The 15,773-nt window shown below is 42.4% G+C and overlaps 1 protein-coding gene across 3 annotated transcripts in view; it reads right to left on the bottom strand.

The window, feature by feature from the left end:
* Naa35 (N-alpha-acetyltransferase 35, NatC auxiliary subunit) overlaps positions 1–15,773 on the bottom strand; it is a 61,075-nt gene that overhangs the window by 3,041 nt on the left and 42,261 nt on the right. For 2 of the 3 annotated variants that reach the window (XM_036186995.1, XM_036186994.1), the window contains exons 14-21: positions 15,619–15,725; positions 11,070–11,136; positions 9,000–9,098; positions 7,694–7,872; positions 4,139–4,275; positions 3,403–3,470; positions 2,236–2,376; positions 1,775–1,897 (exon numbers count right to left, since the gene is read on the bottom strand). In XM_036186995.1, coding sequence (XP_036042888.1) covers positions 1,775–1,897; positions 2,236–2,376; positions 3,403–3,470; positions 4,139–4,275; positions 7,694–7,872; positions 9,000–9,098; positions 11,070–11,136; positions 15,619–15,725 — 921 coding nt within the window. The remainder of the gene's footprint in view (positions 1–1,774; positions 1,898–2,235; positions 2,377–3,402; positions 3,471–4,138; positions 4,276–7,693; positions 7,873–8,999; positions 9,099–11,069; positions 11,137–15,618; positions 15,726–15,773) is intronic. The other variant, XM_036186996.1, reaches the window with a different exon arrangement.

The raw sequence follows: 15,773 nt of genomic DNA, 5'->3' as shown, positions 1-15,773 counted from the left end.
GGGTTATTTAAAGTGCTTAAAGCTAGAGATGCACCGCAGTGGTAGAAGCGTTTGCACAGAGTGCTCAACACCAAGCAGAAGAAAAGCAGGGTTCCCTTCCTACCCTGTGACTGCAGCATTTCTTCAAAGTTCTATACTCCGTACAATACATAATATGACCCTTTCCCTGACCCATAACAGCTGTTTTCTTCTGGGAATAGTAGATACTGGACACATCTTTAGATAAATGAGTAAAATTTCTGCTATATGAAATGTCTTCTATTATTGAACCTCATTCTCAAGTTTTTATAATTACCATTTTTATTAGCTAGAGTATATACATTTTTTTCTTTTTGAGACAGGGTCTCACTATGTAGCCCTAGCTGGCTTTGAACTCACAGGGATCCTTCTGCCTCTGCCATCACATCCACCTAGAATATAATTTTTACATCTCCTTCCTGCTCTTCTCCAAGGCATTCAATGTTCCTATCAGAGGCTAAGGCGCTATCAACAATTCTCTTTTAAAAGTGACTTGTTCACATAATACATAGTCTTCTCTGTCAACTTTCAATGTGTGTACTACTCACAGTTTTAAGCCTTGCTATCTTAATCTCCTTGGCCTTGTGAGTGACTGGATCACAGTTACACTGTTTGCAATGAAAAACCTGCTATGCTGACAACTCACCTATAGCCATCACTCTTCTGTATGTGCACATATCTAAAAAGTGGTGTCCCCTCTACTAACTGATTTGCAGGGCTAGGGATAGACCCCAGGCTTTGTGAGACAGGCAAGCACACTCCATCTCCGAGCCCAGGACTGCTGGGGGCTGTTCTGTATGTCAAATGTGTTGCTGTGATTACCTAATAAATAAAACACTGATTGGCCAGTAGCCAGGCAAGAAGTATAGGTGGGATAAGCAGAGAAGAGAATTCTGGGAAGTGGAAGGCTGAGTCAGAAGACGCTGCCAACCTCCACCATGACAAGCGAGATATAAGGTACCAGTAAGCCACGAGCCACGTGGCAACTTATAGACTAATAGAAATGGGTTAACTTAAGATATAAGAACTAGGTAACAAGAAGCCAGCTGCGGCCATACAATTTGTAAGCAATATAAGCCTCTGTGTGTTTGCTTGGTTGGGTCTGAGCAACTGTGGGACTGGCGGGTGAGAAAGATTTGTCCTGACCATGGGCCAGGCAGGAAAACTCTAGCTACACAGTACTGGTTGTTTCTGATAGATAATACTAAGTCACCCTGCATTGAGCTGTATTAGTGTTCCCCCAGTGACCAACACATGACAAGAGTAACTCCTGCGCTAACAGAGAGGACGCACCTCAGTTGGGATTATTAAATCACTAAAACCCTAAACCATGTTCCCTTTCAAAGTTTATTCTTGTCTATCAGTCTTGTAATGCAACAGTCTTTTATGTCAAATGGTCAAGTATGGAATAATGTTCTATAGTAACTGGCTACATAGTTTTCATATTTAAGATTTATAATGGAAGCCGGGTATGGTAGATCATGACCTAATAATCTTAACACTAGAGAGGGAGAGGCAAGAGGATTACTGGGAATTAAGAGAGCAGCCTGGACTAAAGAGTGAGACCATACTGGGTGAAGGCAAAAGACTTAAAATGGTTAAGTTGGCAAACTTATCTGAAATTCTTGCAAAAACAAGAAGACAGGCTCCATTTGACAGGCTATCCAGTTGACTCACTATAATTACCAGCCACATAGTGGCAGGATGTGCTTTCTATCAAGCGTGTCCCCTAGAAGTACAGTGAACCCACTCTTACCTCACGGTCTGGGTTGGGGATGTTTTCAAGGATCATTTTTGCTTGCTGAAAGTGCTTACTAGCTGCCACATACAATTCTGGAGACTGAGGAGGAGGGCTGTATTTATTGAGGTCAGACATTTCCTAAATCGAAGGGAGACTATTATAATATATTTAATATAAACATTTTGAAGTTATTACGGAGTTCTTAACTGACTACCCAGCCATACAGACTCAGTCTGAACCCATGTAACATGCAGTTCTTAACCTGCATACACCATATCTCAATGATCCTAATGACTTAAACAGAAACTGGTCATGTGATTAACACGTCCAACAAGGCCAAATACTTTCTATATCATTTAAGACTGTGGTTATTTTAGAACCTGTCCCACTGGTGCAACAGATGGGTTGGTACAAACACAACCTCTCTATTGTGGTATACAGCTAGACCTCGCTCTGACCTCACCCAGCAAGCTCACCTTGAACTGCAGGTAGTGCACTGGAGGTGGTGTCATCACGCTGTTGAACGGAGCAAACCTGTGCTCATACCGAACTTGTTCACTGTCAAGCTCAAACTTGGGCTTGCGTACTTTGCCATCCATGTCAAATGCCACCATCGTCTAAGGAGAAGAGAAGGAGAAAACAATGAGAAAGTAAACATGGGCATCAGTACGGGGCGGGGGGGTGGGTGGGGAGCAGCAACTTAAATACTTAAACTGTCATCTCAGAAATCAGGAAAGAGTAAAGCAGACTTCTCATCCAGAAAATTTACACCATGCTCTATACAAAAAATTTCCAGCCTCTGATTGTCTATCCAATACCAAGTGGTCAGCCCTGAAATCATATACACATAAGTCCATTATATGGACTGGGGAGATTGTAGTTATTTAGGAATATATACAGAGACAGTGTGTGTGCGTGTGCGTGTATGTGTTAGCGTGTTTGCACGTGTGCGTGTGTAAAACAAAGAGGCCATGACTTTGAGAGACAGGGGATACATGGGAGGAGTTGGAGGGAGAAGAGGAGAGACAGGGGATACATGGGAGGAGTTGGAGGGAGAAGAGGAGAAAATGATACATTAATTTAAAAATAACCTCTCTAGTCCCACTGGGAACACACACCCCCCACACCACTCTTCCACATCTCATGCTTCTGTAGTTGCTTTGAGACTTTAAGTAAAAGATGTTGAAGGAACAAGTTCCACATAATCACAGGCCAGTGTCTTTTCCAGAGTCCACTCTGGGTGACTCACCTTCAAGCTTTCCTGAATTGGCAGTAAAATTTAAAAATGAATGTTCACAGCCTTGCAAAAATGCCTACTCTTACATGTCACACTCCTAGGAATGCTACAACTACCCTACATGAAGCAAGGTGTCGACTGCTTGTGCATACAACTGGAGTGGAGGGAGGGAATCCTCAGACAGACAGGGACAACAGGGGAGAGAAGAACCTGGGAGAATCAAGGCAAGAGGTGATCTTAAATGCACTCAGGAGGCAGAGCCAGGTGGGTCTCTGTGAGTTCAAGGCCAGCCTGGTCTACAGAGTGAGTTCCAGGACAGTCAGGGCCACAAAGAGAAACCCTGTCTCAAGAGAAAAGAAAAAGAAATGACAGTTAAACAGCAAGGAGTCTTGATCTGATCACTTACTTTGAACATCCCAGCACACATGTTCTGATAGGCCTGGCTCATTGTGATTTCTCGGCTCAAAGGACGAACTGTAATTTAGAGAGACAGAGAGAAAAAAATCTTCTATTTCCCCCTCTCCTAAACTACCCCACTTACTTACTGAATGTGAACTTCACTTTGCTTCTCTAAATTTTATCTTATGACCAAAATGTACAAACACAACTGAGCTGAGCTGAAAAGTTAAACAACTGTGCTCTCTGAGCAGCTGGTACTAAAGAATGTTGGCAAGAATAGCAGTCCCTGACCTCTGCTTCCTGGGTTCTACACTCTGTCCACTGCCCACACCAACACAGCAGCACACTCAGGGTGGACCCCTGCCTGCTCTAATCTATTCTGCTAGTACAACGTGTGTTGTGTCCTGCTCTATGACCCTCCAGTGCACAGCACTAGAAAGGACCTGAAACTCGCCCATCCCTGACACCCAGACTCTGCCTCTCCTAGTTTGTGCACAGTGGTGAAAGAGAAGCATAACAGACGTGTGTAGCTACTCCAGCTCACAAGGCGCTCTTCACCCACTTGTCTGTCAAAGGTAAGGTGTCCTTCACTCTATGTCAAATTTAAAAACAGTCCACAAAGCCAGGTGTGATGGTGCACACCTGCAGCCTCACTGGGCAGACTGGCAAGAGGGCTGTTGTTCAGACCAGCTCGTCTAACAGTGAGACCCTCGCTGAATAAGGAATGAGGCAATCTACAGCACCTTTCTTTTTCTTCTTTGTTTTTTTGCTGCTACGGCCTTTCTGCTGCTCCTCCATGATCCTCTCCTCTGCCATCTGAGAGCCATCAGCACGACTCAGGGTTGACATCAGCCATGCATACAGGAATTCAGAGAGGTACCTTAATCATCACAAAGATCAGTTACTAGCTAAACAAGACAGCTTTACCAACACAACTGTTAATACTAAGACTAATGGAAAGAATTATTATTTCATTGTGATTGGAGAGACTGAAGCCACAGCCTCAGAGACTAACACAAGCCCGCTTGAATATACCTCCAGCCCCATGTGGGCAAGTTTTGTAATGCTTTAAAGTTTGTAAAACACAAGTTTATTTTATTTTTTGGCGGTTTGCTAAGTGTAGAGCTTACAAGAAATGAGTATTGAAAGTGATCTTTTCCTTTCCACATTTTACAACCTTTCAAAAAATTTCTGGATAATTATCTACATACATGCAAATTAGAATACCCTTAAATTCTTTTCACTATCAGGACACAATTCAGCCCAGTCTATTAATTAAATATTTTCTTTGCAAAGCAAATAAAAAAATTCAGAAAGTGTCAAAAATTACTGGCATTATGTAAAACTCACTCTAAAACTTAAAAACATCTAGGTTTATTTAAATTTATCCAATAAACAATATAAAATAGGATATTCTACTAAAACTTTTTTCATGTTTAACCTAACAAGGCATCTAAGCTAGAAAAGCAGTTCAAATCTAGGAGATGGCACGCACTGTTTCCAGTATAACCAACAATACAGAAAATTAAGGACTACTCATATAATGAATAAAAACCAGATCCATAAGATGTTTATGATCTCTTAGGATACCTATTTGAGGATGCCTATTCCCAAAACTGCACTGAAAGATGCCAGACAGACTACAATACTAAAGCACATATAAACCAGAGCATTTAATGTCCTCATTTATGAGGATGATGTGCACGTGTGTGGGTGACAGACGGTGGCGTGTCTGGAGACTAGGGGACAGCTCTGTGAAGTCAGTTCTCTCCTTTTACCTTTCATGTGGGTTCCATGGATGGCACTTAGGTCATCAGGCTTGAATGGATGTGGCTTTTACCTGCTAAGCCATCTTGTCCAAAACAGAACATTTTCAGCCAACAGAAACTTATGAAAAGGTGCATTTGGAATTATACAGGTATTACATTTTGAAGGTAAAGTATTATGGTTCCTACAGGTGAGGGATCCACTCATCTCATGAAAGAGTAGATAACAACAGGAGAGGCAGCTGCTGACACTTCATTTAAAGAAACATTTAGCACAAAGTATCACTATACAAAATACAAATGAATCCCCACAGTGCAGAGTACAGTTAGAGGGTCTGCAATGTCTACTGCAAAGTTGCACAGTGAGATAACAGGTGATATTTAACTATACATCATTTGAGGACAGATGGGGAAGGGAAAGGATGACATGAGACTTCCTTTCAGACACTAGGGCATTTCTCATTGTTAGTAAGAGCTTTATCGAGTAAGAGATACTGATCCAACATTGCCTTTTGCTGTAGCCTTACAGTCTCTGGTTGGCTGAGGGGTGTTTCTAACCCATTCTTAATTTTTGCAACTGCTGTAAGCAAGTAATTGTACATTTCTTACTGTAAAAGTATGTGGTCTACAGTTCAGTTTAAAAAAAAAAAAAAGAGAGAACTTTATCAACAGCTACAATTATATTTAAGGAGAGCCAGAATGCTGACATTCTGTAACACTGGTCCTCAAATTGCCCTCTCTGGGCCAGCAGCAATACTGCCTAGGAAGTACTAGAAATGGAAATGACTAGCTCCCTCTGCAGATTTACTAAACTCAGGACTGACTTTAGACAAGAGATTAGATATCCGTATTCATCATTTGTTTCTGCTGCTGATTTTATAAAAGCCTGTAAGCCTTAGGAATTACATTTATAAGCAAAACAAGATTTTTCTGCAAAAATTTAGGCGTTTAATCTGTAATTCCAAAGCCAAGGAACTGTGCAGAACTTAAAAAGCAGCCCATTGGAGTTTCTGTAGGTAGAATTACAGCAAAAGCCATGTGGGGTTGGCTACAGTCAATTCTTACATTCAGCTCACACAGCCCAGAAGGACCTATCAGAACTTCAGCTGTTCCTAACATAGCCAAATGTGGGGAAAGGAAATCTTGCCCTTCCCAGGGCAGTGGTTAAGTTACATGATATTTAACTGTGAATTTAAAAAGCAGATACACTGAAGTGTAGCACAGCAAACTTAAGCATTTGATGAACAGGAAACTGTTTAAAATTGCCTCCATCTCTTGACAGATGAAGATAGTTTAGAATGATTAGTGTGCTGACTTCATTGTTTTCTACAGCTTTTCCATGGCCAAGATGGCCTCAAACAGCCTCTTCCTAGGAGTTTTTTCTTTCTTTCCAGTGAAGGGGAAGAGCTACTCTACAGATGACTCCTCGTGGATTATGCTCAAATGGGAGTGCAGCCATGACACCCCCAAGAAAGCTCCTTCCATTGAGTGCGCCCACACCATGGACTGTTGCTGCAGAAGTCACAGCAAACTGTGCTCCTGTTTCTCCACAGGTGCAAACAGAAGATGCTGAATCATCCCACCCACTTTTATTAGTACTTTTCACAGATATATGAAAACAGAGGGAACATTTGTACAATGTTACCACACTAAAGATAGACACTTTGGCCTAGCTCTGATTCTCAAAATAGTCTACTATGACACACACAAGGACAGTACAAATGCACTGAAGGAAAAAATATCTCAGGGGCCAGGGAGATGGCTCAGCTGGTCAAAGAGACTGTCAAAAAGGACAGCCCGACTTCAATTCACAGAGCCTATGTTAAAAAAAAAAAGTTAAATGCAGTCCCACACATCTGTAAGCTGTTGGGAACCAAAAATGGGATGGCTGCGCCTTGACTTTTCTTGCTTGGATGATCTGGCATAACTGCACCCATTGACTTGCAAAACAATCATTCCCAGAAAAACCACAAAATGTACTTTTAGATTAACTTCCTGGAGTATGTTTGATTGATCAGTTGTTCAAGCATTGGACCAAAGAGACCTCTCCCTAACCTTTTTCTAATTGATTGGTTGCTCAAGCACTGGACCAAAGAGACCTCATCCTGAACCCTTTTCTAACAATTTTTTCCATCTCCCTCCCTTCCCCTCATATCCACCAGTATATAAGCTTGCTTCACTTTGCAATAAATGAGACTTGATGTGACTCAGACTGACTCTATCTTTCTTTATGCGCCTGGTCTCCTTTCTCTCTCGCCCCCATTGGTCTTTCAGGTGGTGCCTCCTCTGGTCCGACCTAATAACCTGGCCTGCAGGACGGGTCAGTAAGCCTGTCATTCTTACAGTGAGATAGGAGAAGAACCTGGAGCTTGCAGGCCAGCTAGCACAGGGACTCCGCCTCAACAAGGTGGAGGAAAGCACCAGCTCCTGGAAGCTGCATGCCTAACATACAGAGCCCCCCAAACTTCACTCTTTACAGATGCATGCTCAGACCTCGGCTCTGCCATCACTTCTAGCGGCCACCGTCCTCACCAGTAGATGTAGTAGTACTCATGCATGCTGTACAGCTCCAGCTCAAAGCCACTGAGCAGATACTGGATCATAATTCGAAGGTTATGGTAAAGAACCCAGGTTCCTAAACAGGCCAGATGTTGTCTCTGCGGCTCCTGTTTCAACAACATAGTGTGAAGTGCTGCATCAACCTTCTCTGCCTGTCAAATTAATTTGTTACATTATGGTAAATTATTTAGATAACAAGAGAACTTGAAAATCTGAGCAGAAAATATAAATCTCACAACAAAGAGTTCTGCTTTCAAATGCACTTCTGGTTAGGTTTGCAAAGTTCTTATTCTTCAATCATTAACATTTACCCCCAATTATTCCTCAAAGTAAATATCCATTTTCAGAAGCTATTCTATCCTGACAAAGTGGTGGTATAGGCTTGTAAACCTGTAGTACCATCAGCCTATTCCCAGAGACCAAGGCAGGAGGATCATGAGAGTCCAATGGCTAAAAATAAGCCTGAAAAAACAATGAGGCCCTGTCTCAAAACAAACAAGCCTCAAGTTGTGATTTCAGGCCTTGTGGTATTAGTAATGGGAACCACTGTTGCCCACGAGTCAGCTCTAAACCATTCCATTGTGGAGTAAACCTGCCAGGAAACCACAGTTTTCTACACATGCCACAATTTATTCTGATGACCAAAGACATAGTTTAAGATGCCTATGGCCAGGTGGTGGTGGCGCATGCCTTTAATCCCAGCACTCGGGAGGCAGGGGCCAGCCTGGTCTACAGCGGGAGATCCAGGATAGGTACCAAAACAACACAGAGAAACCCCATCTGGCAAAACAAACAAACAAACAAACAAACAAACAAGATGCCTATAAACTGGCTGGGCGATGTTAGCACATGCCTTTAATCTCAGGACTTCCAGGCCAACCTAGTCTACAGAGCAAGTTCCAGGACAGTCAAGAGAAACCTGTCTTAAACCCAACTGCATCCCCGCCCTGCCCGCCCCCCCCCCCCCCCCCCCCCCCGCCAAAAAAAGACGTGTATAAATTGTATTTTTTCATTTCTTCATGTACACTTTTCTACTGGAGTATACAGCTGTTAAATTTTATGTGAAAAACAGGCATATCATAGTGAAAAATTAATCCTCAAACCATTAAGAATTGCTTTTCAAAATATCCCCAAGTAACCCAGGATGGCCTTGAACTCATGATCCTCCTGTCTCACACCCCCAAGATCAGTGACTTCAAGTATATACTCTTTCACAGATGCATGCTACTCTTGTAATCTATGACTTGTTGAGTTTTAGAAAAAGATACTTGACACTTACCTCATCTTGCAAGGTAGCAAACTCCTCAAGGATGTGACCCAGTTTGTCTCTCTGCCGAGCCCTGTTATGGCCATGGATCTGAACAAGACTGCAAAATGGCTACAACACACAGACAACTTGTTAACTGTCCACGTGAAATTTCCTTATCCCATTATTTGGACATCCTACTCCAATTTATTTTCTGCCTATTTTAAACTAAAAGCCAGTACTATGACGCTAACATTTCTGTGGTGCCTGAGTGACGGCTCCTCCCCATGGCTCTCCTAGTCCTACAGACTGGAAACACAGCTTCCTGTAAAATCCAGAACACTGAACTAATCAGAAAACAGACATATGGTGAGCAGCCTGTACTTAGGCATAACAGCTTGGACTGGTGAGCTCTGACAGACTGTTTTTTAATTAGCAACTATTCTAGAAGATTCAGAGGCACAGGGTGAGCACCTCTCACCTGAAAACTAAAAAAAAAAAAAAAAAAAAAAAAAAATCCCCCCCTATACAATTAAAGTATTTGTATAACTTTCTCCAGCTGTGTTAACAATAAACAGCTAAGATCCCTAATTTCAGGTTTTTCTGTAATTATCGTCATTAGCAACATCCGGCCACGACCTTCTCCAGACAAAAGTATCTTACCTGAGATACTCTCCTAGACTTTCAAAGACAGACTTAAGAATCCAGACTATCTGAGGCCTGGCGGATGTACTAAGTAAGCTTAACCTTTCCCTTTGTCTTATATAAGTTTTAGATCTACCTTTAACAATAAACTCAGAACTAAAGGGTTTCTACAATGCAGGTTACCTAGCTACATTTCCCCAACCTTGCCAGAAAACGGGAAAGCCTAGACAGCTTGGACAGCTACGGGGCCAAAGAAAAAAGGCAGTTTTACTTTCACTCATCACTGTTGGACTCCTAACACTTTACCTAACCACTCCTAAGGACACAGTGTGAGCACATAACCCCCTATGCTTAGGTGTTAACAGAATTCAGCCCTTAGTCGTTTCATTTCCCCATGAGTCACTTCTCTTTTGGGTTGCAGATGATGCTGACAATTACTGCTCTTTTGTGTGGATCATATTGCCCCTCCTTTTGACCCCGAGGAAATTCAAGCCTGGTGACCTTGCCTTGGCCAGAGCACTGCTACTTATGTGTACATAACTGTGAACCTCAGAGACTTGGGAGGACCAGATTGGAGAACTAGAAGAGAGAACTAGAAGGACAAGATGGAAGATGAGGAAGAGTCACATGGGGGAAGAACAGGATGAGAGAGAAGGAGATGACAGAGGAGCTAAGATGGGAAAGAACTAGATGGATGAGAACCTAGATGGGGCAGGAATTAAGATAGCACACAGAGGGAACAGCAGAAAAATGTAGAGAGAAATCAGGTAAGAAAGGAGGTAAATAAGAGAGCAGAACAGAAGCTGTGTAGAGAGAGAACTGACTCAGAAGAATAACATGAATGGACTGAAGAGTTCTGTGTAAGTATATTCATTTCATATTGTCTAAGATTAGATTATCAGCTAGTTGTAGATTCTTCCACAGACCCTGGGAGAAGGCTATGGAAGGGCTGGACCCCAACAGTCTTTGTTAGCTGAGGACTGTGAAGTTGTGACCTTGCTGCCCCATTTCCTGAGTGTTTAGGACTATAGGTGTGCATCACCACAACCAGTTTTCCAAAAGATTTTTGAATGCCAGATAATATTAAAAATCCTCCAGACTTGGGAGCATGCTAAATTTCAGGTTTTTTGATTCAGGATGCTTAACCCACAAATTGTATACAAATATTCCAAAATCTGAAACATCTTTAGCCCCAGGTAGTTCTCATTTCAGCTTAGGGATCTCAGCCCGTATTAACTTTTCACTCTTCAAAAGAAGTAATCTTCAGAAAGTAAAGCAATACATGTGGTGTTAATAAAATGTTACAGAAATAAAACCTTTCACCATACAATACTGCCTTCACACTCACACTTGTATGCACACAGGTACTCAGCATGCATGCAATAGAATTAGCCCCTAAAGAAGTATGTACCATAATTTTTAAAGTATCAATCAGAACAACCCAAGTTGTAGTCTTACCCGAACACAGTGAGTAACAAAGGAGTCGATACAGTCCTTAGCCTGGTGATTATTATAGAGGCAACACCTGCAAGATAATATGCGTCAAACTACACAGCTTAGAAGACACAGTGATTACTATAGACGCTACTAACAGAGAAAACACAACCCAATACATTACTAAGTTGAGGAACATGAACATTATGTTAAATATTTCCTATTACTGTGCTTTCCACATTTGTGTATGTGATCAACAATCCTAGTGAGAACAAGGGAGTCCTGACCTTTCATCACTTATTCTTCAATATTATCCTCTCAGGAGCTACAGAGAGCCCTAATTTCCAAGATGCAACCTCATTTGCAACCTGAGATTTTAAAACATCTTATGTTCCTTGACCCTTGTCTACTCTCTTTGTGAAGTGCTATCTTTGTTCCTTAGCTAACTGTCTCTTCTTTGCAGTCTTCAAGGACTAGAGGAGTTACAGAGGCTGAACAGATACTGGACTTTAAGCACAAACTGTGCAGAGACCAGTGCTGTGGGATCCAAGGCAATGAAGAAAAAGCAGATGAGACTTTTTCCTGGGGCCTTGATGGGAATTTGCCAAAGATGAGCAATCTCACAAGCTTCAAACAGAAGAGGAACCATGACCATACAATAGAGAATGACAGGTGGCCAGGAGGGAGCAAAGCAGAACACCAGGGACAAGGCAAGGGGTCATCAAATTCAAAAGCTAGGAGAATCAATGTCTTTGATTGTCAAATAAAATTAAAAACCTTTCTGGTTCCATGAATGATCATCAAGCTTAAATCTAAGTAGCTGAGAGAAAGATGCTCACAAATAACCTTTAAGAAAGACAGAAAACACTGCCTGACAGCAGAGTAGAACTAATGAGGACATGAATGTCACAAAGAATATCCACAGGTGATCAGCTATGTATACTTCTGGTTTATGGCAACTTGACACAAGCTGGGGTCCTTTTGAAAAAGAAAACACTGGAGGGGAAAAGGCCCCTACAGGTTGGCCAGTAGGTCTTTTCTTGATGGATGACGGATATGGAAGTGGGACTGGTGGTCCTGGGTGCTGTGAGAAAGTAGGCTCAGCAAGCCAACAAGCAGTGTTCTCCATGTCCTCTACAGTAGTTCCTGCCCTGAGTTCCTGCCCTGAGTTCCCTCAAATGATGGAATGCCACCTGAAAGCTGCAAGCCGAAATAAAACCTTTACTCCCCAAGTTACTTTTGGTCACAGGGTTTATCATAGCAACATAAACACCAATGAAGATACTCTAGAAGAAAAAAAAAAGAGATGAGAGACAATAGTCAAACAAGCAATAATATGGAAAATGATCTGATTTGAAGACTTAATGGTGAGTTTTAGATAGGACTGGCTAAAATCCATGTGACTAATCTGGTAAAACTCCTGAAATCTTAAAGGAAACTCTATAGTGAGCCAAAGGAAAACTTGAAATCACTTACAAAGGAAAAAAGAACTATTACAGCATAGGGTAGGACAAAACCCAGAGCCTGGTATATGTGAAGCACCAACTCTAACATGACCAGACATGGTGCTGCACACCTGCAATCCCAGAATTTGAGAGGCAGAGGCAGGCAGAGCTCTGTGTGGGTTCAGGAACAGCCTGGTCTACATACTGAAACCCCATCTTGAACACATATAACACATGTGCTAGTTCACACCAGAGGGAACTATAGCTATATGTTGCCACACTATGAAATAGGCCCTACACACAGTTGATTCTCATTTTGTGTAGTGATTATATGCTATAAAACTAGTCCTTCCAAGCCAGGTGGTAGTGGCACACGCCTTTAATCCCAGCACTTGGAAGGCAGAGCCAGGAGGATCTTTGAGAGTTAGAGGCCAGCCTGGTCTACAGAGCAAGATCCAGAACAGGCACCAAAACTACACAAAGAAACCCTGTCTTGAAAAAAAAAAATAAAATCAAAAAATAAAACAAACAAACAAACAAAAAACCTAGTCCTTCCAGACGGCTCAGGGGGTAAACCTGAGTTTGACCCTCAGAATCCACAGAGTAGAAGTATGGAAACAAAATCTTGAAAGTTTTTCTTTGATCTCAATTTGCATGCTGTGGCACAGGGTTCACCACCTGAATTCCAGGAAATGTTTTTAACACCATGGACAATATTCCTGGAGGACACAGGGTCAGTTCCCTGCAGGTCTCTGGCCACAACATCTGGTGTGGATTAGTAGTATATGACCTTTTCTCTATCCAGTGCTTTGTGACAGCCACAGTCAGTTACAGGACTCCAGAGGGTGTCGCAGTCAACAGTTTGAGAAGTTGGGCTTGAGTATGAGGTCTAAAGTGTCATTCACTGCTCTGTGCATCCCTATTCTGCATACAGCTGCAAAGATAGCAAAAGTAGTACAAATACTGATTTGAAGGTTGCCAAGTTAATCTGAGTAAACAGGAAATTTGCAAATATGAAGCCATAAAACACTGAGCTATTTAAATGGCAAACAGTGCAGCGATGTGCAGTTTAGGTGCTAAGAAAGGCTTGTCACAAAGGAAAGGCAAAGTCCAAATGAAAGGATTTAAGCATTTTGGAAAGGCATGCTAGGAACCAAACAAAGGACTGTGAATATGCTATACATGTTACTAATAAACATCCTCTGCAAGATCTATGTCACTGGTGCCAGTCTATCAGAAAGTCTCATATATCAAAGGCTAGACTATGGGGAAATGAGCACTATAGTGTTTACTATTTATTTATGTATTTGTTTTTCGAGACAGGGTTTTTCTGTATAGCTTTGACTATTCTGGAACTTGTTCTGTAGACCAGACTGGCCTCTTCCTCTTAACTCACAGAGATCCATCTGCCTATGACTCCTGCGTGCTGGGATTAAAGGCGTGCACCACCACCCGGACATTCACAGTGTTAGCAGCATCAAATCATGTCAATCACTTTGAAAAGCAATTTGACAAAACAAAATTGAAGATGCATGTAGCTTTATGATCCAGAATGATTATGACTACATAGCTCACATCTGAAAAATTAAAGTCAGACATCCAATTGTAGACTAGCAAAATAATTCCAGAATGTTCAGAGTGAATTTTTAAAAAAATCTTAGGTTTTGTACCTGCTATGTATGGTTGCACATGCCTATAATTCCAGCACTGGGAAGGGAGGCAGAAGAATCAAGAATTCAAGAGCCGCCTAGGCTACACGAAACTCTGTCTCAAAAATACAAAATAAAAACAGAAGTTTTACAAAGGACAGTTTTAAACAGGCGTTAAAACTCAAATATGGAAAAGGAACGCAAGTGGCAAAGTATATGTATAGCTTTAAAACAAAAACCAAGCCAGAGCCTCACTATGAACGTGTTTGGTAAATGTGCACTGAGCTGCGACGTCACAGTATCCTCTCAGAGCAGAGTGAACAAAGGACCAGGGGCAGGAAGAGGAGCTGAAACAGCAGCGGGGTGGGGGTGGGGGTTGGGGGAGGGTTGGGGGAATTGGTGGGGGTGGCCTTCACACACACAGGCAGGAACAGGGACAAAAATACAACTAAGAACTGGCAAGGTGGTGCACACCTTTGGTCCCAGCACTCAGGAGGCAGAGGCAGGTAGATAGATCTCTGAGTTTCAGCCCAGACTGGTCCACATAGTGAGTTCCAGGACAGACAGGGCTACATATTGAGATTCTGCCTCAAAAAACAGAAGCTCAGGACTTGATTTGCCTTTTGCATTCCCTCCCTCCTTCCCCTTCCCTCCCTGCACACTCCTAAACAGCAAGAAAGCCAGTATGACTGAGGCTGAGTTAACAGTGAGACCAGGAGAGGAGGAGGCAGGAGTAGGAGATAGGACAAGGATCCAGACAGAGCACACAACACAGGCCTTCTCGGCTGAATTACAAAGACCACTGCCTGGATGATGACTATGAGCTGGAACGACAGCTGCTTTGATTTCGTCTCCCAGGGACAAACCTGACGTGACAGGCATAGGGGCTAAATTCTCAGGTTCCTTTATTTATGAAGAGGAAATACAGAGACTGTAACCCATCCTGTCTGCAGAGCTTCCTACAGGACTGAACAAACTCACATTCAGGTGTGCATGCTGCTTGTCTTTCTTCCTTTTCATGTGCTTTCTGCCTACAACATGCCGGCTTTTCCTGGCAACATCTAAATACATTTACATGAATACTGATCTCAAGGTCTGTTTCCAGGAAACCCAAACACAGAAAGCTACCACAGATTAACATGGCATGTGGCTTGATTTAACAGATCATGGTGAGAACGCTGACATTTCATGTATGAAAATACATTTCATATTCTCATGCTTTTACAAATGCTGGGTTCTCTGTATGAAATGACGCAGTTCTTCCCTTTCTGTTGGTGGGGGGAAGCCCTATTCACCTCTCAAAACATCAGCTCAAATGGCTGCGTGCCCTCATCCCAGCCTCTATGACAAGGAGAGCAGTCTAAATAAAACTGACCTACGTTTACGGAGGCTGGCCCTAAGAGGTGAGGCCTGTATCTGTAAGGAGTGCAGAGAAGCTGGTGTTCAGAAGCATACACTGTAACCCATCTGGTAACTTACTTGGGGGAGAGCACCGGAGGACTGACAAAGGACCGGAGGGCATCTTTCACCATGTCTTGCATGAGGTGAGTTCCAAAGACCTTTTTGTTATCCACGAGGAAAGTGGTCTTAAAACAAGTATTAGACATGTTAGTGTGCTACTACTGCTACCAGAT

The sequence above is a fragment of the Onychomys torridus genome, chromosome 5, assembly GCF_903995425.1.
Source record: "Onychomys torridus chromosome 5, mOncTor1.1, whole genome shotgun sequence".
In the NCBI taxonomy this organism is placed as follows: Eukaryota; Metazoa; Chordata; class Mammalia; order Rodentia; family Cricetidae; genus Onychomys; species Onychomys torridus.
The sequence above is the reverse complement of the archived record's forward strand: the minus strand, read 5'-3'. Positions and strand labels throughout refer to the sequence as shown.